Below are 22,969 nucleotides of genomic sequence, written 5' to 3'. Positions count from 1 at the left end.
CTGAGGTGGGCTCTCTGGTGATGCAGCTAGCTGCCTTTGAGTCAAAGTTGCTTTGAGGTTGTCATCCAGGATCACATGAGACTTCTTGTGGTGCTGTTGTGTTTGAGTCATCCATTGTTCCTGTAAGCAACCCCTCACCCAGCTCTGTAAGTAAATACAGTAAACTCATTGGTTCATCAAAACATTTTGGTATAATCATCCTTTGGTCTGTCATCTGGGTTCTATCTGGACAGAAAATGTGTGTTTCCATCACCCCAGGGAAAAGGTTTCCCATGATAGATACCAAAGACATCTTAGCATACAATATTTGTGTGTTTCCCTTTCTCTGTAAGGCAGTGAGACCCCAAGGTCAGGTCTGAGCATGTGGAATGTTTGCCCACAGCAAAATCACTGCAAACAAAAGCAGGTGTTGGGGACAGTGGGGTGCCACCTAAAGCTCTGCACATAGACAGACGGGGCTTTGGATCCTGTCCACAATACCATCTGAGCGACCAAGCCAGCTGTTTTATCTTCTCTGAACTTCAGCCTTTTCAACTGCATTGTGAGATCAATACTTCCAAGTTCACAATGTGATGGTGGGCAGAACAACCAGGAAGGGCTGACAAATCTGTTTCTGCTTCCTGTCCACTTGTAGCCAGTGCACTCACTGGCACTTTGTATGAGCTGGCCGAGGCCTGCCCCATCAGATCTCATCAGCTTTACCAGTTATAGCCTGTTTGGTTTTGGTTCTAACATCTTGCCTAGATCTTTCTTTATCCTATTCCTTCTCTAGGGTGCTTCCACAGTCCCTTCTCATCCTTATCTATGAATGAATGAGGCTTTTCTCTGTGGCTAGTTACACACACTAACATTCACCTTGTCCTTGGGCCATGCATGACTAAGGACCCTGTATCCCTGCATACTGTGAAGCGCTACTGCACAGCTGGCCTCAGCTATGTGTCGTTCTCCTACTCAGTGTACTACTGTCAACATTTTCAGTGTCTTCTAAGGGCCAAACCTATCACAAGACAGGCATGTCCCAGGTGAGCAAGGGATGTGCTTTACATTTCTGTTAGTTACTTTCTTATTGCTGTGACCAAATACCTGACAAGAAGCAACTTAAGGAAGGGTTTATTTCACCTTATAGAATATCCTAGGGGCAAAGACCTGCTGGAAGATGCTTGAAGAAGCTGGTTACATTGATGCCATAGAGGAGAAGCAGAAAGAGATGGATCCTGTGCTTAGCTAGCTCTTTCCTTTTTATCCAGTACAGGACTCCAGCCCATGCAATGGTGCTACCCACAGTGGGTCTTCCCACCTCAATTAATCTAATGATGGTAACCTTCACAGACATGCCCATAAGTTACTGGGTGATTCTAGGTCCTGTTAAGTGGACAATCAACATAAACTATCATACATGGATTACCTCATTTAATCTACCTTATAGTACTAAAAGACAGGTACTATCAATGAAGAATTTTGAGGCTTACAAAGGCTAAGAAACTTTTCGAAGTCATACAGTTGATAAGAAAGAAGTGTATCACAGGACTAGGACCCAGAGACAATCCCCATACCCATTACAGTCTATTGCTTTTCATGCCACCTGTATGCTTTGCCCCTTACTCCTTTCCTGATGGATGTCCTCCTTGCAGCGTGTGCATTCTGCTACTGCAGCACCTCTCACAGTGCACTGGGACTCATGTACCTGTTCACATCACTCTAGATTCAGAGCTTTCAGAGGGCAGCGATCATGTACTAATTATTCCCTAGCCCTGTTCTTAGCTTAATGCCTAGAATGCAGCAAGTTCTCCAAGGAATGTTTTCTGACTCTACTCTACTGCTGCCCTATGGTGCAGTGTCAGTGTGTCTTCCACCCAAACTCTTAAGACCTATGGAAGCTCCAAAAACTGACAGTAGCAGTTAGCTCTTGGGTCTGAAGTGATGAGTACCCATAGTGGCTGATGTAAAATGCCCTGCAGGCTCATGTGCAGGAACAGTCGGTTCTCACTAGTGATATTGTTTTGGGAGCCTGTGGAACCTTCAGGAAGTGGGGCCTACTTGGAGGAAATGAATCTTTATGGATGTGCCTTGAGCTTTATAGCTTGGTCCGGCTTTTTGTCTTGTCTATTTCCTGACCTTAGGAGCTGTGAGCAAGCAGCCTTGCGTTCTTCTACCACGTTGAACTACATCTTGAAATTCAAGCCAAAATAATCCCTTCCTCATCTCAGTTGCTTCTGGTCTGACATTTAGTCATTACTTAGCAATAAGAAAAGGAATTAATAAGTGACTGTGTGTATGGTGGTTGCCCTCCCCATAGCCTTTATGTGTTTGTGATTAAGGCCCACTTAATCCTCAGCTGGTGGGGTCTGTGGGGTATGGAGCCCTGCTGAAGTAGATGTGTCACCGGGCAGGCTATGGTGGATTACAGTCCAGCCCTGCTTGCCACAGTTACCTCGCTCTCAACTTTATCCTTGCTGATATAGATATGAAGCCCGGCTGTCTGCTCCTGCCAGGCTTCCTCTCCACCATGGTCCTTCCCCTCAGAACTGTAAGCTGGAAGGAAACCCTTCCTTCCCACAATCTGCCTCTTGTCCCAGCAACAAGAAGGTAACTGTTACAGTTACTGTTACAGCAACTGTTATATGGATATGTGTATATCTGTTTGTCTGTATATTTATTCTGGTATCAACCAACACCACTATAGGTTTCAAAACACCTCAAAAGCTATTTATTCATCATATTTGTTTTTATGACATAGGACTTTTTGAATAATATATCCCAGTAAGGATGCAGTGCAGCCCATTTTGGGTTTGTCTGATATTTGCTCATGATGTGATCTGGCCCATGAACTCCCAGAAAGAGTGATGGTGTTTCTTTCTCAGACTATCACATCTGGAAGCACATGATGACTATTTGGCCATTTCAAGTTGATTTTGACCTCCTGGAAGAAATTATCCTGTTTCTTTGCTGAATAGTTAACATGTATTTTTCTGTTGTAACTAATAACATGTGAAGTAACATTTTAAGACCATGTATATATCCTATTACTCATCTACATTTCCTCCTGGGTCCATGGATAATTCCTGCCTGTCCCTATAATTAATATGATGATTTCAGAATGTTTATTCTGCTATTAAATGCAAAATCTTTCCCTAAAGTTTATCCAGTATAGGTGGGAAAAACACCTGAAAGGACAGACTGAACATTAGATGGTCTACTTGAAGCAATGTAAGTCTCATTTAAGGGCTGACATAGAAACAATTAACAAGCACAACTCTCTCCATACCAAATGATCACCAAATTCTAGTCCTACAGTAGATTCCATAAACCTGCATGAAACTTCTCACACCATGACAGTGCCCATATAGAACTTGCCAATTAAATAATGGTAGCATTTAGAAGACTCCAGTTCTGCTTGCACATGTCTAAATGTTTTTATTAGAAGGTAATACAGAAGTGATGAAATGAGACCTAAAGGTCTTGATGACAGAGGAAAAGGCAGAGGTCTTTCGTTCAAGGACACAGACTCTTTTGACAATGCTGTTCATTCTCCACTCATGATCTTTGAATATTCCTTCTGGTGTTCAACCAGCTTCAGAAATACTTGATACTTCTTGTCATAATATCTGTGGGAGTAAAATTAATGTGTTGCATCAATTCAAAACAAATATGTCATCCAGCTTCCCCTTATATCCAGAAATATGGAACATATCTGTTGTGATTATGCCAATAACTCCTAGGTTCTAAATGCCTGCAGCATGCTGAGGATGGGTTAGCAAGGATTATTTGTAAACTGCATGAAGTCCTGTTACCTCCATGTTTTAGCCACAGGTGTTTTCTCAGAGAAGCATATCTAAAGTAATATGGCTTAAAGGGTTGCAAAGCTTCTGTTCTACACACCGAAGAACATAAGATTAGTACTGGGCCTTCAAACTCCCAGTTTCACTAGGTACATGTCTAGCCACCAGTTAAAGCCATAGGTTGACCAGAGATGAGAAAGAGTCTCTTGTGAGGATTCCATACTTGGCAAATTTCTTTACTTAGGAGTAAAACCCCCTGGGTTATGACATATACCTTTTTCTGCATCAGGGGCTGCCTTCCAGGTATTGGGTAGTAATCTTTTTCCTACCTCCTCCAGCTAGTTCTTCAGGTGAGAACTGTTAGGACCAGGGCTGGCCCCGAGTCAAGGCAGAACAACCACAGCTGCCTCAGCACCACTGTCCTCCTGAAAGGGATAACAGCAGCCTGGGCAAGTCGTACTTGAAGTCTCCTAATTTGTTCATACTTCTCTTCACTAGAGAGCTGAGAGGGAAAGGTTGAATCCAGCTCAACATGTCTTGATAGATTCTGGGGTGCTCTGAAAAGGACTCTGCAGGAATTTTGGTTTAAGTTTATGAATTGGAGGACTGAGTTTAAGAGAAACTTTGGCTACATGTAGAAGTTTCTACTTGGTCCACATTTCTGCCTTAAACATTCAGGTTATGTAGGACTTGTGATGGACCCAAACCTACAGCTAAGAAGAGGAACTTGTGGCCAGAATTTGAATCTCAGTATGACCTGTCACTAGCTGCATGACCTTGGACATGGTATTTAATCCATCTGGGCCTAAATTTCCTCAACTCTAAGTAGTGATAATTACAGAACTTCTCTAGAGCTGCTATAGGGATTAAATGAGGCAATTATGAAAAACACTTAGAACAAGCCAGACTTACAATAAATATAGCCACTAGATAAGACTTCTGAAACAGTTAATATTTTAATATTATCATCAATCTAGAAATATGTAGGTACTGCTAAAAATCTATTCAATGAGCTTTCAAATTTGTTAATCATAAATAATTTTGAGAGACAATTTTGTGCTTCTAATGATATTCTATGACAACAAAAGGTTGAGCTCTTCTCCCATGGTATGAGATAGAGTCCTTGGGCTGGAGAAATGGTTCATTGGTTAAGGCACTTGCCTACAAAGCCTAAAGACCCAAGTTTGATTTCCCAGTACCCCTGTAAAGCCAGATGTGTAAGTTGGTACACTAATCTGGAGTTTCTCTGCAGTGGCTTGAGGCCTGGGCATGCCTATTATCTCTCTCTCTCTCTCTCTCTCTCTCTCTCTCTCTTCTCTTTCTCTCACTCTCTAAATAAATAAAATATTTTATGAGATGGAGTCCAAACTTTGGAATCTCAAAATTATTTGAAGGGAGCTATGGTCAGTCCCCCTTATAGAATGCTTTGTTACCTCCAGTTTTAATAATAATAATTAATAATAATAATAATAATAATAATAATAATAATGGCAATTTACTGAAACTTTCTTCGAATTTTTTTTTTTTTTACCATTTGTCTTGTGATTTGTTTCATTTTATTTGAGACTTAACCACATAACAGCACATGTCAGAATTTCCTTCCTTTTAAAGCTCAATAATTTTTTGTGGCATGCATGTATCATTTAGGTTGCATGTTAATCCACTGATGGACACTAGGGTTGTTTGTGGCAAACAGGGAGTTGGCTGTTATGATTAATGATACTGTAAACATGACGTACAAGTTTCTCTTCAGGACCTTGTTTTTGGGATTTATGTTAATTATATTTTTGTTCTTTGAAGAACACATTTCTGTTTCATTCACTTGTGTAAGACTCCATCCAGTTCCTGCACACCATAAGCAGCAGTTACTCTGATGCTGTATTTACTGTAGCTACTCAGCAGGTGTAAAGTATCCCAATGTCGGTTTTAAATTCTTATATATTTTAAGTTTTGGCAGAGCTGTGGGCTGACTCCAGAGATTCATGCATGCTAGGCTTTTCCTCTCAGCTTCATTGAAATTTTGATGTGCATTTCTCTAATACACAGTGATGTTGAGTAACCTTTCATTGCTTATTAGCCACTTATATATCTACTTTGGAAAAACAACCTTTGAAATTTTTAATCATGTTTTGAAATTGGTTGAATGGATTTGTAAATTGTTTTAGGAGTTCATTATATATTCTACGTACTAAGAGTCTCATGTTAGATATATGATTTGAAAATTTTTGTTCATGTGTGAATGCATGTTCCTTTTGTGTGAGCACATTTGTGAGCGTGGGTTACATGCTTATGTGTATATGTGCATGCGGAGGCTAGAGATACACGTGGTATTTTCTTCAATTGCTTTGCACCTTATTTTTTGAGGCAGGGTCTCTCACTAAACTTGGAGCTCACCAACTCAGTTAGCTAGCTGGCTATCCAACACAGTATTGGTTCATGCTGCCTGGCCAGGCGTTTTATATGGGTGCTGGAGATCCTAACTTGGGTCCTCATTTTTACCTACTGAATCATCTCCCCTGCTCCTTGATTTGCAAATATTTCATTGACTTCAGTGGGTTGCCTTTTAAATCTGTTTTTAGAGTCTTTTAGGCAAAAATTTTTTCAAAATGCATTTAAATGGTCGAAAGCCACATATAAATTTGGTCTTAGAATAAGGATGAAATTTGGTACCATCCTAAAAATTTGCTTATGGAGTTAGTTATTATATTTGGCTCTATGTCTACACGGAGCCTAAGTCAGCTGAATTCTTTCCCTTCCAAGTTCTCCCCATCTCAGCAAGTTATTCCTGTGTGGCTCAAAACTAAGAAAGTATCCTATCCACTCAATGTAATTTGAAACCAGGAGAGCAGAGGAAACCGGCTGTTTTTTTGTCTGCAAATCTTAGATCTGCCTGTAGATGGCGGTGCAGCACCACACACGTCCCATACATGGAGACCTGCTAAGGGCCAGCAGGACACCGGAATCTTTCCATGAGGTTTACTGAAAGAACTTAAAAACCGACTTTCCTCAAATTTTTAGGAAGGTCAAAGAAGACATGGGGAAGGATAATCTGTTCCTAATTTAAAAAAAGAAAGAAAGAGAGAGAGAGAGAGAGAGAGAGAGAAAGAAAGAAAGAAAGAGAAAGAAGGAGGAGGAGGAAGAGGAGGGAGGGAGGGAGGGAGGGAGGAAGGAAGGAAGGAAGGAAGGAAGGAAGGAAGGAAGGAAGGAAGGAAGGAAGGAAGGAAGGAAGGAAGGAAGGAAGGAAGGAAGGAAGGAAGGAAGAAGGAAGGAAAGAAGGAAAGAAAGAAGGAAAGAAAGAAAGAAAGAGGTGGGGGATGGCTATTCCAGATGCCTTCAGGGAACCGAGGGCTGTATCCCCGGCTTTCCTTGCCACTGGGAACCAGTGCTTTGTTCTTGTCTTGAACTCTCTCCATACAAAGACTATTCCTCTGAGCCGGAGCTCAAAGACGGGCTCATATTCAGGGACTTACCAGCCTGATTCCTTCTGGAGACAGAAGAAAATTAAAAAAAAAAAAAAATGGGTTGTTCTTTCCATGGACTTCTCAAACTGAATACTGTTTAGGCTCTTGTGGAATCTTCACCTTTGCCCATCCCTTAAATGAGGTGCTGAGTGTCTTTTGAGGGCTTGAACTCAGAGCATAGAAGCATCTGTATGTATGACTGTCTTGTCATCTTCAAACTCACTGCATGTGAGTCCAGCCTCTAGCATGAGGTGTCCCCATGGCATTTTGTCTCGCTTTATGTCTACCTTTAGTTCTCTAGAATGGATTTTGTAAGAGAGATGTTTCCAACATCTACCTCTGCCCAGCCTTAGTGCAGCTGTCCACCAGTATGAAGGAGCCAGCCTGTAGCATGGCTTCTTTGAGTACACCTGCAGTCTCACTTCTGCCCTTCCTTGTGTTTTGAGATTAAGAATTGTTGTCAGTGATATTAATATACCCTACTATTTTCACTTTTATAATTTTGCATGTATTATTCCTTCTACCCAGGATGTTTTTCTCTGACTAGGCCTTTCTGGAATTTTTTTATTTTTAAGTAAGATGAGACTCAACCTCCTCTCAAAAGCTTTCCCTTATCCCTATAGCATCACGGTCCTTTTCACTTTAGGGTGTTTGTCACCTGCTGATGCTCCATGGAAGAACTTTTCCTTTGTTCTGAACTGATCCCTGCATACATCAGACCATGCCTTGCTCCTCTCTGTCCTGCCTGCAATTCAATATATGCTTTGTATAAAGCAGGGACTTGATAAATAAACATTGTGTTGACTTGGAACTGATCAAGATCATTTTGTCAACTGGTGTGAGAGTTCAGAAGTTTCCATGTGATCTCCTCCCTCCCTGCCCCACCCTCCACCAAGCTCTGGCTATTTCATTCTGAATATTAAGCAAGAAAAACTTCTCTCCTTGGGAAGGTGTTTTTACAGTGTCTACTAGAAAGGACAGGTGAGGCAACTTCCAAAGTTTATTCTAGATTCGTAGTTGATTGGTTTGTGTGTTCTCATTCACCAGCATCTATATAGAAACTATAAACTTACCTTTTATCCTCATGTCTCGGGAACACAACTTTCCCAACTTTGCTCATTTTTGCCATTGCCTCCTGTTAAGTGGAAAACAACACATACAGCTGAGTTGGAAAGCTAAAAACCAGACAGTCTTCTGACAGAAAGGAACATTCTTTTTTTTTTTAAATTATTTATCTATTTATTTATTTGAGAGTGACAGACACAGAGAGAAAGACAGATAGAGGGAGAGAGAGAGAGAATGGGCGCGCCAGGGCTTCCAGCCTCTGCAAACGAACTCCAGACGCGTGCGCCCCCTTGTGCATCTGGCTAACGTGGGACCTGGGGAACTGAGCCTCGAACCGGGGTCCTTAGGTTTCACAGGCAAACGTTTAACCGCTAAGCCATCTCTCCAGCCCCAGAAAGGAACATTCTTATCAGAATTCAGTTTCCTTTAAGATAATCAGTTAACCATGTTTCTTTAATCTTCTTTTTCTCTGACAATATGAATAAATGCCAATAAATAGTTAAAGTTGCTTTGGGGGCTATATATCCTAGGCTTCACAAATGATTGAGCAGTGAGGTAGCAGGCAAAACAAGCCAGAAGGTAAACCCTTTTGTGAAGGCCACCAAGACTCAGGGGGAGGAATACTCTCTCTTCTTCTCTACTTGAATACAAAAACATCAGAGTGCCACACAGCAGTCACTGAGTCTAAATCTGTCTAAGTGACTGCACGGAACCACTGAGTATACCACACAGTGCATCTGACTGCAGACAGCAGTATCTCCTACATTGTTACAAGTAGAGGGCGCCGCAGTGACAAGCTCACTGACTCAGGAAGAAATGGCAGCTGAAGGAAGAAAAGGATTTTTTTATGTGATGGAAAATTGTTGTTCAGGAAGTCATAGATACAAGACAAAACTAAAAAGGGGCTGTATGCAGCTATGTTACAAAAGAACAAACAGGCAAATACATCTTACAGATCATACCCCTGAAAACCCCATGAAGACATGACATTCTCTTCTCAGCCTGAGTTCTCATTCCCTTAAGCCACACCTCATGTTGTGCTGAGATGGTTTCAGCAATCCCCATTGTCTGAGGGACTATTCACTGTCATTCTGTCCTTATCTCTGATGTGCCTCTAGGAGGACCCTGGCCCTGACATCTCCCCTGCACCTAGGAAGTGCCCTGGTACATGCTCCTCCTGATTGTGCTTGGGCACAGATGAGACTACATCCCAGACTGCCTTCCTGGCTGGGGTCAGGAAGCTTGTATTATATTATAGATAGAAGGTGCTCTATACATGGTATTTTCTTTCCCATCGTAACAGGTGAGTAGACACATGGTAGACATCAGGACATTCTCTATTCCTTTCTTTGCTTGTCTTACAAATAAATTACCAAGAAATGAATACAGTGGAGATTTCATAGATATAAAACAGGGTTATTTTGTTTCTGAGCAAGAACTAATTTAAAAGTTTAACCTAGGCCAGGTTCCCAATACATTGAGATTTCTTCTGATGTTCCCACTGCATGAGTTCCCCTGTCCCTTGATTGAGTTTTTTTTCCACTCGTGCTTCTATTACCAAAGCATCTATGACATGGGGCTATACTTTGTGTTAACACGTCCCTGTCCCCAACTAGGCTGTAAGCTCCTTCAGGCAGGAACTGTTATAATTATTTTTATTGCCAACTCAGCAGCTGGCCAATCATATGCACTTGGGGGATGCTGATAGTGAAGGAACCTGATAATACATGTGACAGAATGCTAAAATGGAAGTTTGGGCTGAGTTCTAAGGTGACAGACCAGAGGGAACTGGAAATAGGCTGCCTTGAAGAGTAGGTTAAAACATGTTTGAGAAACCATGGGCCACCTCCTCAACTTTTTTTCACATGGACAGTCTGATAGAGATAGGTTCTTTTTTGGAGAAGGCTGGCTGACTATGAGTCGGAAGTGGGGGGGATGTGCAGGGGGTGCTTCTCTCCTTCACAACTCAACCCAGCAGGGCTTCATGGAGACCACCAGGGAACTGGGTGCCTGCTGCTGAGGTTAAGGCATATCTTGGACTGTATGCATCACATGGTGGGAAAGGACAAGCAGGCTGAAAGAAGCTCAGTGTAGACATAGAGAACTGTGCTGCCCAGATCTTCCTGTGGCTGTGGACTAAAGACCTAAGATGGCCCTGATGTAGACACCAGGCTCTTGTATTAGCTTCTGTCCTGTATGGCCACCTGATGGCCCTGGAGGAAAAGCAGCAGATTTCCAAGGAAAGAAGAATAAGCAATCCATTGGAATAGGAGAACACTACCAAGGAATGGCACACTGCAGGGGAGAGGTTTTCTGAGGTGGAGAGTCTCCAAAAACACCCACGACAAAGCCTTATAATCCCAAGAGCTAAGTGTCCACACCAAAGAGAGTGTGAGCCATTTGTGACAGTCGTGGGCAGATGAGAACTCACCAGTCCTTCCTCTCTGGGGCTCCCCAACCACTTTTGGGGAACATGAAAAGCTAGGGTTTTGGAGAGGAAGTGAATGAAGAAGAGCAAAGAATCATGTTATTTATAACAGACCCCAGCAGGGGAAACTGGGAGATATCTCATGTCATTTTCACATAGTGATATTTGAGTTTCTGAAGTTGGGTTGGGTATCACAACTGAAAAGGGATCATAAAATTTGTATCACTGAGATCAATCTGTACTTACCTAAGGAAGTTAGGTAAAGTTCTTAACCAGGACAGGGAAAACTAACTCCACTGCACAATGGAAAGGCCCATGCGAACAAAACAGAGCTGGCTTTTGTGTCTGGCTTTCATGGGTACTGGGGAATGAAACTTTAGCCAGCAGGCTTTGCCAGCAAGCACCTTTAACCACTAAGCCATCTCCCCAGTTGAGAGCTGGCTTTTAATCTGTCTCAAGAATGTTATGGCTTGAAGATGGGTGCATGCACTGTAATCCCAGTTGTTTGGGAGGCTGAGGAGGGAGAATCTGCTGAGATTCCTGATTCTCCAAATTATTAACCCAAATTGCTCTCCAAATAATTAACCCAAAAGTGAATCCTCATGAACCCATGGGTTGTGGCACAGTAGAACACTCTGAATTTATCATGGGAATGCTGACACATGCTAAATATAGTCACCCCCACAGTATATTTCAGATCAAAAGAGTTTATTTGGAATTGGACTAAAAATTCATACTTTCTGTCAGCAGGCAGGGACTGGACAATCTTAATTTGCAGCATGATACCCTCTTTGTTTGAGAGTCTAGACAGTACAGTGAATGAAGTGACTTTCATTTTTCCTTTTTCTCACACAATGAAAGCTTTTTAAAAAACAAAATATTTTGTAAAACAGCATTTTAGTCACTTCTTTTCTTCTTTCTCTAAGGCAGAACTATAAATAAACCATGAAAGTTCACACTTGATTGTTGCTTCTGAAAGCAAGTGCAGAGCTTCTGTAGGGAAAAAAATGGGGTCCCTGTAGCCAGCCATGAAAGCACTCATTCATGAAACTGACCCTTCCCTGGTGTGTCATGGCTGAGATTTCAACAAGCACACTGCCATCTGGAGGCAGCACTGGCAGTCCCTGCCTCTGGGTGCGAGTACGGTAACAGCCAGTGGTTCAGTGTTGATTAGCTAGGAAGTCACAAAAGATCTGTAGGACAGAGTGGGTGGTGTCGCATGTACATTGTTGTTGCTGGGACAAACCCTGGACGAGAAGAAGCTTATGGGAAGAAGGGGTTTATTTCAGGTATAAAGTCCCAAGGGGAGTCATCATGTTGAAGAAGCTGGCTCACTTCCATACATCCACAACAGAGAGAAAGGGCAGAAAATCCAGAGCTCAAACTGGCTCTCTACACACCTAGTAGCACTGGACTCAAGATCTTCCCCCAATAACACACCTTTAGCAGGGCTCTACTGACTAGAAACTTAAGTAGGAAGCTTAATCTTAACCAAAAATACCTGACTCTAATGGGCCATTTGTATTCAAAATTCAGAAACAGCCACAGTGGAGTGGGATATCAGGAATATAGGCTAAAGGGAAGAAGGGATCCTTCTGGCACGTTAGGGTGAGATGTGGATTCCAACACACTGATGTTGGCAGGTGAGGTGGTGCCCTTTCCCTGACTTCAGCAGACTGTGGTCTTTAAAACTTGGCGAAGGCTACCAGGTAGTCTAGATCTAGGAACCAAGGGTCACTAAAAGTCTGCACATTTCAAGAGCCATAAGTATGATAGGAGCCCAAGGAGGCAGGAAGCATGACACCGCAGGACTAAGGCTGGGCACAGTCCTGGTATCTGTCAATCCTTGGTACATGTCTGCTAGTTGCTGAGTGAGCTTGATGTCTTTCACAACAGAAGTAATGGAAGGTCAGCAAAGCTGGTGTTTTCTGAAAGGCAGTAAGTGCTTGTGATGAAAATATAAAAGGAAAATATCAGAAGTGCAATATATATATGTATATATATCTAAAATTTGGTTAAGCTTTTCCAACATTTACCATGTGTATTGGCATTAGGCACATCAGTTTAGCCACACATCAGACAGTCACAAGTCATGTAAGCCACACAAGGGTTTGCTCAACACTAACATAACTGCACGGTGCTTGCTGATGTATTCACTGTGCACAGGACTTTCAATATGTTGTCATTTAAATTTTCCATGTTAGTGAGTTTTACAGTAGTACCTATTTATTAAAATACATTCATTTAAAATATTTATTTATTTTTATGTTTGTTTGTTTATTTATCAGAGAGAGAGAGAGAAAGAATGGCATGCCAGGGCCTCCAGCCACTGCAAACAAATTCCAGACATATGTGCCACCTTGGGCATCTAGCTTATGTGGGTACTAGGGATTTAAACCTGGGTCTGTCTTTAGGCTTTTCAGGCATGTTCCTTAACTGCTAAGTCATCTCTCCAGCCTAGAACATATTTTATTTAAACTAACCCTCAAACTGGGAAAGGGCTGAAAAAGATTAAATCAGTAGATTGTACATGATGGTGATAATTCAGATTCAAGTAGACAGGGAAATGGTGACACTTTTCCTCAAGTATTATTTCTTTAAATTATAAGGTAAAAACAATGAATATATAAGGCAAGAACTTGTAAAACAATCAAAATTATCCAGAAGGTTGAATAAGACCATACAGATACATGTAGTATCTTAGAAACCCAAAATTAGCCTAAAATTATGCCTACTATTCTAGCACTCAGTAGGCTGAGACAAGAACATCAAGAATTTAAGGCCAGTGAACCCCTGTCTCAAACGAACAAGCAAATTAACAAATAAATAAAAGAAAACATAGATATACAGTATTCCTTCAGAGATGAAACAAAGTTCACTCAAACCACATGATAGGTAAACATACTTTAAATATTTTTGATATAGCTATATTTTATTAGATTTGCAGAATAACTTGCAAGCTCAGAACACTAGGCTTCTAGGCACATTCTCACACATGAGAAAACATGTACAAATGTTTCTTCACTGACATGGAATGATATGATTGGTGCCGTGCATCCCCTCAGCAGCCACGACCATGTTCCCAGCTCAAGCCATCAAACCGCATGCTTACTCCAGGCTGTGTACAATGCCACATAGGTTAGGTTCATGAACTTTTACCTTTGAGATGATTCAGTAACACAAATATCATCTGTACTCATTCTCATGAATGATAGCACTGAACAGAGAGAGTGTAAGGAGTCCAAACTCATATAGCCAACTTGTCATAAAGCCAGAATTTAAGCCCAGTTCTGACTCCAGGCCATTGCTTAGCCCCTTGCTGTGCCCTAACAGTTCTCTTGATCTCTGGGACCCCTAGATTAGTATTCAAATCCTGTTTCTGCCTATGAGCTGTGTGTTTGTATGACACACACTAAAATAGGGCACTGCATCTTTTCTAGAGATGCTGACATAGTTCTTAAATACATGACTGATTTCTTGAGAAACTGACTCACTTTACTGGAACAAGTTCATGAGCTAATGTGTGGGCTGAGACACATGACCCCTCCAGAGGGGGGGAAAAAAATAGAGCAACATGGTGTTTTTTTCTTCAACACACATTAAGAAATGGCTAATTGTCTTTTAATTCTGCTTTTCTTCTTTTTGACATATTCATCTTTTGATTTGCACCTGGCATTCGTGGGCCTGTGGGCTGGAAACAATGGTGGCACTTGAGGAGTGGGATGAATAGAGAAAGAGAGTGGGAGGGTCTTCAACACTAACCATGACATGAAGACTGGCGCTTCATTTCCCATTACAAATACATTGACTCTATGATGTATTTATGCATCTAGCTGAGATGGCTGGTTAAATGAGCATACATACTTATCAAAATTCTTCTAACTATACATTTAGCATGTGGATTACACTTTATGTATACATTTCAGTTCTTAAATTGTAAATAAAAACATGGTATTCGTGCATTATATATTTAATTTACTCTTCAATTAGAAAATGCCTAGAAAATTGAAACAAAAAGTTCTAGATGCTCAGTTTTCCAACTGTCACTCTAAAATACACCTCTACCCAAATTAGATTCTTGGTCTTGAAAGAGAGGATGCATGGATGGAGCTTGTCTAATTTTATAGTGAAAAGAGGTATTTGTTAGTAGAAAAATACTGTGTATGAGAGATAAATGGGCTTGGGATTAGATCCATGCTCTGCTCTTACCAGGTATCCAGTCCGAGCTTCAGTTGTCCCACCTGCACTATGGGGACACTAGCATCTACTTACAGTGTTCTTGTACATCCTGCACCCAACTGTTGTATGGCATAATTCCTCCGCTTTGAAAACGGAACAACTGTTGCCAGCTTTATCAAAAGCAGCTGGACAACTCATAAGAGAAGGTGTGGGGAGGGTCCTCAGAACCCTGTCATTTGTGGGCTCATTACATAGGCACCATGAAATAAATCATTGTCCCCCTGTGAAGACCTCATTCTTTTTAAAATTAACTTTTATTAGATATGGACATAGTATGTGAACAACACATATTGGTACCATTCTTTCCCTCCTCCCTGCCCCTTTTCTGAAGAGGCCTTCCTTGTTGAAGATGCAGGTCAACCTCATGGTGATTGTGGGTCATTCATTGTGGGGCAGCAGTCAATTATGGGTAGAGGCAATGGAGGACCTCATTCTTTATTCAAATGTCAGAGGGCTGAAAGCTAACCTTCCAATCATAGTGAGTCTTTCCTGCTTACCAGTCAAGATTCAGAACTGCATACAACCTTCTGGCTATCAGCCTTCTTACTGGCATGCGAAAGGACATCATACTGGTAACCTTATAAGTTGATTTAATATTCCACAGTCATTTACCTTCCTAAAACTTGTAACAACCTTCCATAGCTCTTTGGATGAAATTCAGACTCTCTGTTGGGTGACTGAGACCTTCAAGATAGGACTTGTACCATGGTGTCCAGTCTTGTCACAAGTCTTGCTGTTGACTGAACATGCCATTTTGCTACTGCCTAGCCTTCTCCGCCTCCCTTGGAAATGTTCTTCTGGATCTTTGTCTGACTTTTTCTCATGATTGAGGTCCTCCTCACAGACACACTCTCACACCTCCAGGTGACTGAAGGCTTCTACACAGATACTCTCTCAGTTGACTGATGGCTACCTCATGATATTCTCTCTCAGACCTTCATGGGGTTTAGGTCCTCCTCATAGACACTCTCTCGGTTCATTATAACATATCTTCCACTAGAGACCTCTGAAACTCTAAAAGTTTTTTCCACAGTCAAAGATAAATTTAATTGTATTATGTTGGACTTACAGAGGAACGCAGATACATTGATACATAATAAGATTTTTACTGCTACTTGTGGTAGTTTGAATGCATGTCCCCTAATAGACTTGGGTGTTTGAGTAAAGCTTGTAACTTGGATTTCTATCTGCCTGGCTGGAAGAGGAGTCACTGTGGGAAGATCCTGGGGTCCAGCCTTAAGGTGTGTTTTGAGGTAGATCTGATTCCTAGCCCAAAGGTAAGCAGAGCAGTCTGAGCTGTGCCTGGGTCCCTGCTGTTTTGCTGTTCATTTGTGCTTCTGTGTGGTGCTGGCTGTTGAAAGGTTTTTTTTTTTTTTTTTTTTTTCTTTCTCTGTCTCTCTTTGTGGAAGGGACCAACCTCTTTGCCATTATGGAGCTGCCCCTGCATCTATAAGCTTGAAATAAATCCCTTCCTCTCATAAACTGTGTCTGGTTTGGATGTTTATTATAGAAATGTGGAGCTGATTACAACTCTACTTTTTGAAACAAACACAATTATTACCAGTTCTATGAACCTGCGCATGCCCCTTTCCCTGGTACTCATCTTACAGTAGAATGAAGATGTTGGATTAAATTATTTATGCCAGCTCTGCAATAAGTTGGTTCCATGTCCATGTGCTATTTTTTAAAGTTATGTTTCAGTTGACAAGTTACTTATTTTTGTTTGTTTGTTTTTGAGGTAGGGTCTCACTCTAGCTCAAACTGACCTGGAACTTATTTTGTGGTCCCAGGCTGACCTCAAACTCACCGAAATCCTCTTATATCTCCTCCTGAGTATTGGGATTAAGGTGTGTGCCACCATTCCTGGCTGACAAGTTACTCTTGATGCTCAGTGGTACCTGTTGTGGCATTTTACTAGGTCACCTCTAACAGAAACACACCCATTGATTTCCCTAGCAAAGCACAGTTTCATTCCTATGCAATCATAAGCCAACATGTCATATAGGAGTAGTTTTATGCAGTTAAAGACTATCTCTGTTAAGAGATTTAGAGTTAGAGTCCTAATTCATAGCCCAGATGCTAAGGACTAGGTCTAAATATGAATAGTGAGTAAGCATTCATCCTATTTATATGAACTCATGTTTTATAAGATTTATTTTTCTTTTTACTATTATTTTTTGTTAGTTTTTTCAGGGTAGGTTCTCACACTAGCCTTGAACTCATGGTGATCCTCCTACCTCTGCCTCCAGAGTGCTGGGATTAAAGGTGTGTGCCACCACACCCGACTTTTTCTTTTTCTTTGCAGCAGGGTTTTGCTCTAGTTCAGGATGACCTGGAACTCACTCTATAGCCCAGGCTGGCCTTGAAATCACAGTGATCTTTCCTCCTCATCCTCCTGAGTGCTGAGATTATAGGCTTGAGCCACCATGTCTGACTACTTCTTATGTGATTTCTAAGGGCATCTTACAAAAAGCATCAGAAAGATAATACATTCCAAAAGTATATATACTCAACTTGTCAACCACTGTCTATTGAATGGAGATGGTTTGGCTGAGAAGGCATAAAGTACTGCAGTAAGCTGAAATAGAAATAACATGCTTATGTGAACAGTAACAGCTCAGTATAGAAGCCAAGTGTTTTTACTAAGTACTTATGATGGCTAGTACAGTATCAAGCACTTCCTTACTTTATAGCTCCAAATGAACGATGAAGAAACATGAGAGTTGTAGAGCCTATGTTCTTAACAACTTGTTGTGGCATAATGACATTGACAGGTTGCAGTCCAAATCTGCCTTTTAACCACTAAACCATCACTCCATCCCAAGAGTAAGCCTTTTGACATTCATAATCTCACTCAATTTCTGCCCATTAGTAATAGAAATTTCAATATCCACTTCATGGGCCTGTTTTGTGGGAGAAATACTAGTTCTGCTACATTAACTGAGATGGAAATTATTTTTCTATAAAATTTATTAAAGGTTAGAGTTTCCAAGTGTGCATTTTCAGTTAATTGAGCTGGAGGGGTTTGGGTAGGGGTTGTGTGTAAATATTCTCTTGGCTCCTTATTATTATTTGTAGACCATTGCAATAGTATCCTCCTGTGAGGTTGTACCACCTGATAGAGACACAGTGACACACACCTCTTCTGCATTACACTGCTGTCACCACCAGCCACTTACTTATAGCTCTATGCTAAGTTAAGATTCCCACATCACAGCCTTTCCACCCATCTGAAGTTCTGTCATCATCATGCAGACCTGTTTACGAAACCATGTGATGCTCTAGTCTTATGGTTTAAAAAGATCTCCAATTCTAACACTATAAAACTTATTTACTGATATTGCCATACTTATATGCATTCATTGCAATGTACTAATGGCCACTTTCTGACTTTAATTACCCACCAGACTAATTACCTCATTTACACCACACTTCCTATCATTCCTTCTCCTGCCCAGGGCAAGTTCCAGAATCTTGATCCCTTCCTTTTTGTAAAATTGATATTCTTTCTTCTGCAGCTAGCTTAGGTCACGTATTATATCAAACAAGGATCATTATTAACAGACCCTTTTAATGGCCTAATTCAATTCACAGAAAAGTTTTCACTAGAATAAGCTTTTGGAGGGAAATTTTTCTTACGACAGAACAGGCCAACTGGGGATCACAACTTAAGAAAGTGAAATATCTTGACAGAGTCCAGGGTCTAAACCCTTGGAAATTTATATTGCTTGGTTCAAAGCTAATTCCCCATAAGGAAGACTTTTTGGCCATCAGATCACAGACAATAATTATCATCAAAGAATCAAAACATGTGATGGTATTAACATAGTGAATGAAGATGGAGCTATAGATGTTGGGTCATTAGGTCAATTGTTCTGGGTTAAGGTAGATGAATAATGAAACTACACTGAGGGTGGGCCTTACTTCCTGCTTGCTCTGTTTCTTGATTCTGGCAGTAATGTGGACAGTTCTGCCTTATGCTCCTGTTCCCATGGCTCCATGAAACTTCCACTGGAAACTGAAAGCCACAATAAATATTTTCCTTCTTTAAGTGGCTTATTGTCAGGTATTTTTTTTCACAGCAATGATAAAGTAAATATGGGGGTGAGGAAACAGACAAAATCAGCAAAGAAGTTAAATGGGAACCTAGGGTTGAAGATGTAAATGACTACCTACACACCAAAGGAAGAGAAAGTTTGGCAGGAGAGTGGGAAACCAGAAGAGGAACTAAACACAGGTCAAGCAGAGACAGCAAATGGGGAAGGGATGTAAGTCCAGGGTAAACTACTGCTGTATCCTTTCACGTTGGTTTATAACATTGTTCTGCATTCCAAGTATTCTTGGTTTCCCTCTATCTTGTCATGTTTCATGACATGTCTATTCACCCCACATAGGGTACAGACAACAGACCAAAGCATGATTGCACCATAACCAGTTTTGGTGAACCAATGAGTTTACATGGATGACTCAAAGACTACTGCATCACTGGACAGTCCACTTCATAACAGGAAGCTGCATCCATACAGCACACTTTTAGGCTGGTTAGAGTCCTGTCCCCAGAAGTTCACTGCTTCTCTAACCCTGGGAAAGAGGTCTTGTAACTTTGTAAGTTTCAGCTTTCCCAGACTTATTTACCTCCTGAGCCTCTATGAGGGAATGTTTCAATTGAGAGAAAAGTGCTGCACAGCATACCATTTAGCACGTAGCAGGGTTGATGTCATTTTACTTACATGCTTCCTCAACTGGGTTCTAAGAGGTAGAGGTAGATAGATATGCTCCCAGAAACTGATATAAATGATTCAACAAACACATTTGAGAGTATAAATGGATGATTAAATGGATATATAAATTAATGAATAACTGAGTTGGAGCCCAGCATATCTATATACAGCAACATTAAGATCTCCTTCAGTTCTACTTTTTGGTACTCTCAAGTGTCAAATCAACACATTCTTCACTGTCAAATACCAAGCAGTTAAGACTTTGGGCTCTGGACTTCTTAGATTAGAACTTTCTCTCTTTCATTAGTTAACTGAATAGCTTGGTCAAGTTGCTATCTTCTTTGTGTCTCAGTTTACTCACCTTTAAGTTATAAATAATAAAAATATACATTGAGTTATTAAGGCAACAGAGAAATATGCATGGAGATCATTGAAATTAGTGCTTTAGCATAAAGTAATAGCTAAAATATATAATTTTAGTATAATAATTATATCAATTTTCCTCAGTACTATTCAGGATATTATAATGTTCTCTAGAGCATTATTATGTACAGATGGCAATTCCTAATAGCAGTTACCTTCTCATTGCTGGGACAAAAAACTCAACCAGAAGCAGCTTAAGGAAGAAAAAGGTTTATTTCAACTTACAGTTTCTAGGGAACTTTCACATCATGGTGGGGAAAGCATTACATGAACAGACAGCTGAGCATCGCATATTGTCACATCAATAGTAAGGAAGCAGCAAAATTTACCTCGCCATGCGTGGTAAGTAGGGCGGGGCTATACAGATGCGTGTTCAGCAACACACCTTCTCCAGCATGTTTAAACCTCCCAAAGGCTCCACATCTGGGGGTCAGGTATGAGATTTACTCATAGACACATGAGGTTATGGGGGAGATTTTATACTCAAACAGATCAGGATTAGATTTAAGGAAGCCCTCACTTTGTAGGCAGCTAGTCAGGGTTACAGGCCCCAAAAGGGTAAGAAATATCTATATTTCCATCAGGTTATACTGTTATGTCCCCTCTCCCCACCCCCGTTCCACTGAGGACCCTCAGTGTTCATTGTGGGGACATAAATGCACCAGTTACTCTTTAAAAATTTTTTTTTTTTATCTATTTATTTGAGAGTGACAGACAGAGAGAGGAAGAGGCAGATAGAGACAGAGAGAATGGGCACGCCAGGGCTTCCAGCCACTGCAAACTAACTCCAGATGCGTGCGCCCCCTTGTGCATCTGGCTAACATGGGTCCTGGGGAATTGAGCCTCGAACCAGGGTTGTTAGGCTTTCACAGGCAAGCACTTAACCGCTACGCCATCTCTCCAGCCCAACACCAGTTACTCTTGCACCAAGGTTTTACAGTAAATCCAGAAAGTAGAGTCTGGAAACTGAAATGCAAAAGGCTCTCATTTCCACAAGGTCAAAAGCTCTTGCTTATGCTGATCATTATGAGGTTAGCTGGCCTACATGTACAAAGCAACCAATCCTTTGTCAAACACATCAGCCAATCCACAGCCCCATATATACCCAAAATAACTAATCCTCTATCCACCTTTCCAGCCTGCTATATACAGCAGTCAGTTTTCCATACAGCAGTCAGTTTTACATGAAGAGATGAACCTCCAGACCAGGCACAGTTATGGGAGGAAATGAATTTATTTGAAGCTTGCAGATCCAGGGGAAGTTACATAAGGGAGGAAGAGGTTGTTCCCCTTTCATAGATCTATGCAGACAGAGAAAAAGCCACCACCAGCACCAAAAGCAAACAAGCACCCTTTAGGAACTCGGGCACAACTGACACTTGGCATATCTTAGGTTGGAATTCAGGTCAGCCTTACGCTTGGACCTCAGGATCCACCCACAGTGACACCTCCTCCAGCCAGGTGGCTGGAGATCTAAATTATAAGCTTTAATAAAGTCCTGAATCTATAGGGGAACATTCATTCAAACTACCACAATGCCGAATAACCAATCCAACCCATCTGAACTTGATACTTAATTTATATCCCTAGCAGTATAAGAAACCTCAATACAAGTCTCTAGGCAGCTTCCCAGTTGGACCCCTCCAGTCTGGGGAGCTTTTCTGCCTTACCTTTGCTTCCTATCTTACCTTTGTTTCCTGCCCTACCTTCACTTTCTGCCTTCCTTCCAATGAGCTTTTGTTCAACGCGCACTTCTATCATGTCTGTACTCATCAGTGTTAGTAGCAAGACAAGAACTCAACGGCTGCCGGCTTAGGGAGTTTTAGAGTGTCCAGAGCTCTAACCCCCAAGCTAACCCTTCCGGTGTCAAGAAAGGCTCAATCACTCTCAAAACCAGCAACAAAATCACCACACTAATCTGCTGTGACATGGTACCCTGGCAGGGGAGTGTTAAAGACATGGAATGCAGGAGCATTCAACATAGAATACCGGGTGATTCTTCTGGTTAGTGAGGGAAAGGAATATAAATAATGAATAGAAGAAAAATGTTGTAGACAATGAAAGCTGTAGGTATTTCTAGTATGGAGTTTGTTATGGGCTGGACCTCCACGCCTTCTATATAAAACAAAGAGAATAACATCAGCTATGTTTATGAATATTGGCTTGCTTTAGCTTCCAGAAAACCAGGAATTCAGTCTGCTCCTTCTGAACATCATATTGTGCTAGGAAAAAACAAAAAAAAAACAAAACAAAAAAAAAAAACAGGTGATATAGAAATTAGGAGGCCTTAGGCCTGTATTAATCTTAGTTTTGGTTCTGTTGTTTTGAAAAATTGTTTCCTGTCTTTGGATTCCATTTGCTTCTTCATAATGGAAATTTTGAGTGAGATTATGTCAGTTTCATTGTCCAGTAAATAGATGTTTGAATATCCATTATGTATTGTATTTATTGTGTATCAAGTGTGTATCAGGCAATGAGGAAGCTCTGCTCCTTACCTCATAGAGTTTAGAGTTTAATGAAGAAATATTGGTGCTATGTGAGAAGGTAGAAATGTGGGGAGTTATATCTAGTGAAGAGGGGTTCATGGGCATGCTTTGATGGTTGAAAAGAAGTTTTCTAGAAAAAAAATTGACCAAATAGGTTTCAGGATGAAAAATCATGGGTATTTAAAAACTCAAAGTCCACACTGAATAGCTCACTCAAAGGGCCCAAAGAAGTCTATGATGACTAGAGAAGGTGGAACAAATAGAAAGAGTGATAGGAAATTAAAGTACAAATGAAGGCACGAGTCACATTTTGGATGGCCTGTGAATCATATTAAAGGTTACTGACAAACCATCAAAGTCAACGAGA

At 41.0% G+C, this 22,969-nt stretch overlaps 1 protein-coding gene across 9 annotated transcripts in view; it reads right to left on the bottom strand.

Moving 5' to 3' along the window:
* Positions 1-3,397: 3,397 nt before the first annotated feature.
* Fggy (FGGY carbohydrate kinase domain containing) overlaps positions 3,398-22,969 on the bottom strand; it is a 492,311-nt gene continuing 472,739 nt past the window's right edge. For all 9 annotated transcript variants that reach the window (XM_045151276.1, XM_045151274.1, XM_045151282.1 and 6 more), the window contains 2 exons: positions 8,314-8,375; positions 3,398-3,605 (listed from right to left, as the gene is read on the bottom strand). In XM_045151276.1, the coding sequence (XP_045007211.1) occupies positions 3,524-3,605; positions 8,314-8,375 (144 nt within the window). In that variant the 3' untranslated portion in view covers positions 3,398-3,523. The remainder of the gene's footprint in view (positions 3,606-8,313; positions 8,376-22,969) is intronic.

This window comes from Jaculus jaculus, chromosome 5 (assembly GCF_020740685.1).
Source record: "Jaculus jaculus isolate mJacJac1 chromosome 5, mJacJac1.mat.Y.cur, whole genome shotgun sequence".
Taxonomy (NCBI): Eukaryota; Metazoa; Chordata; class Mammalia; order Rodentia; family Dipodidae; genus Jaculus; species Jaculus jaculus.
The sequence above is the reverse complement of the archived record's forward strand: the minus strand, read 5'-3'. Positions and strand labels throughout refer to the sequence as shown.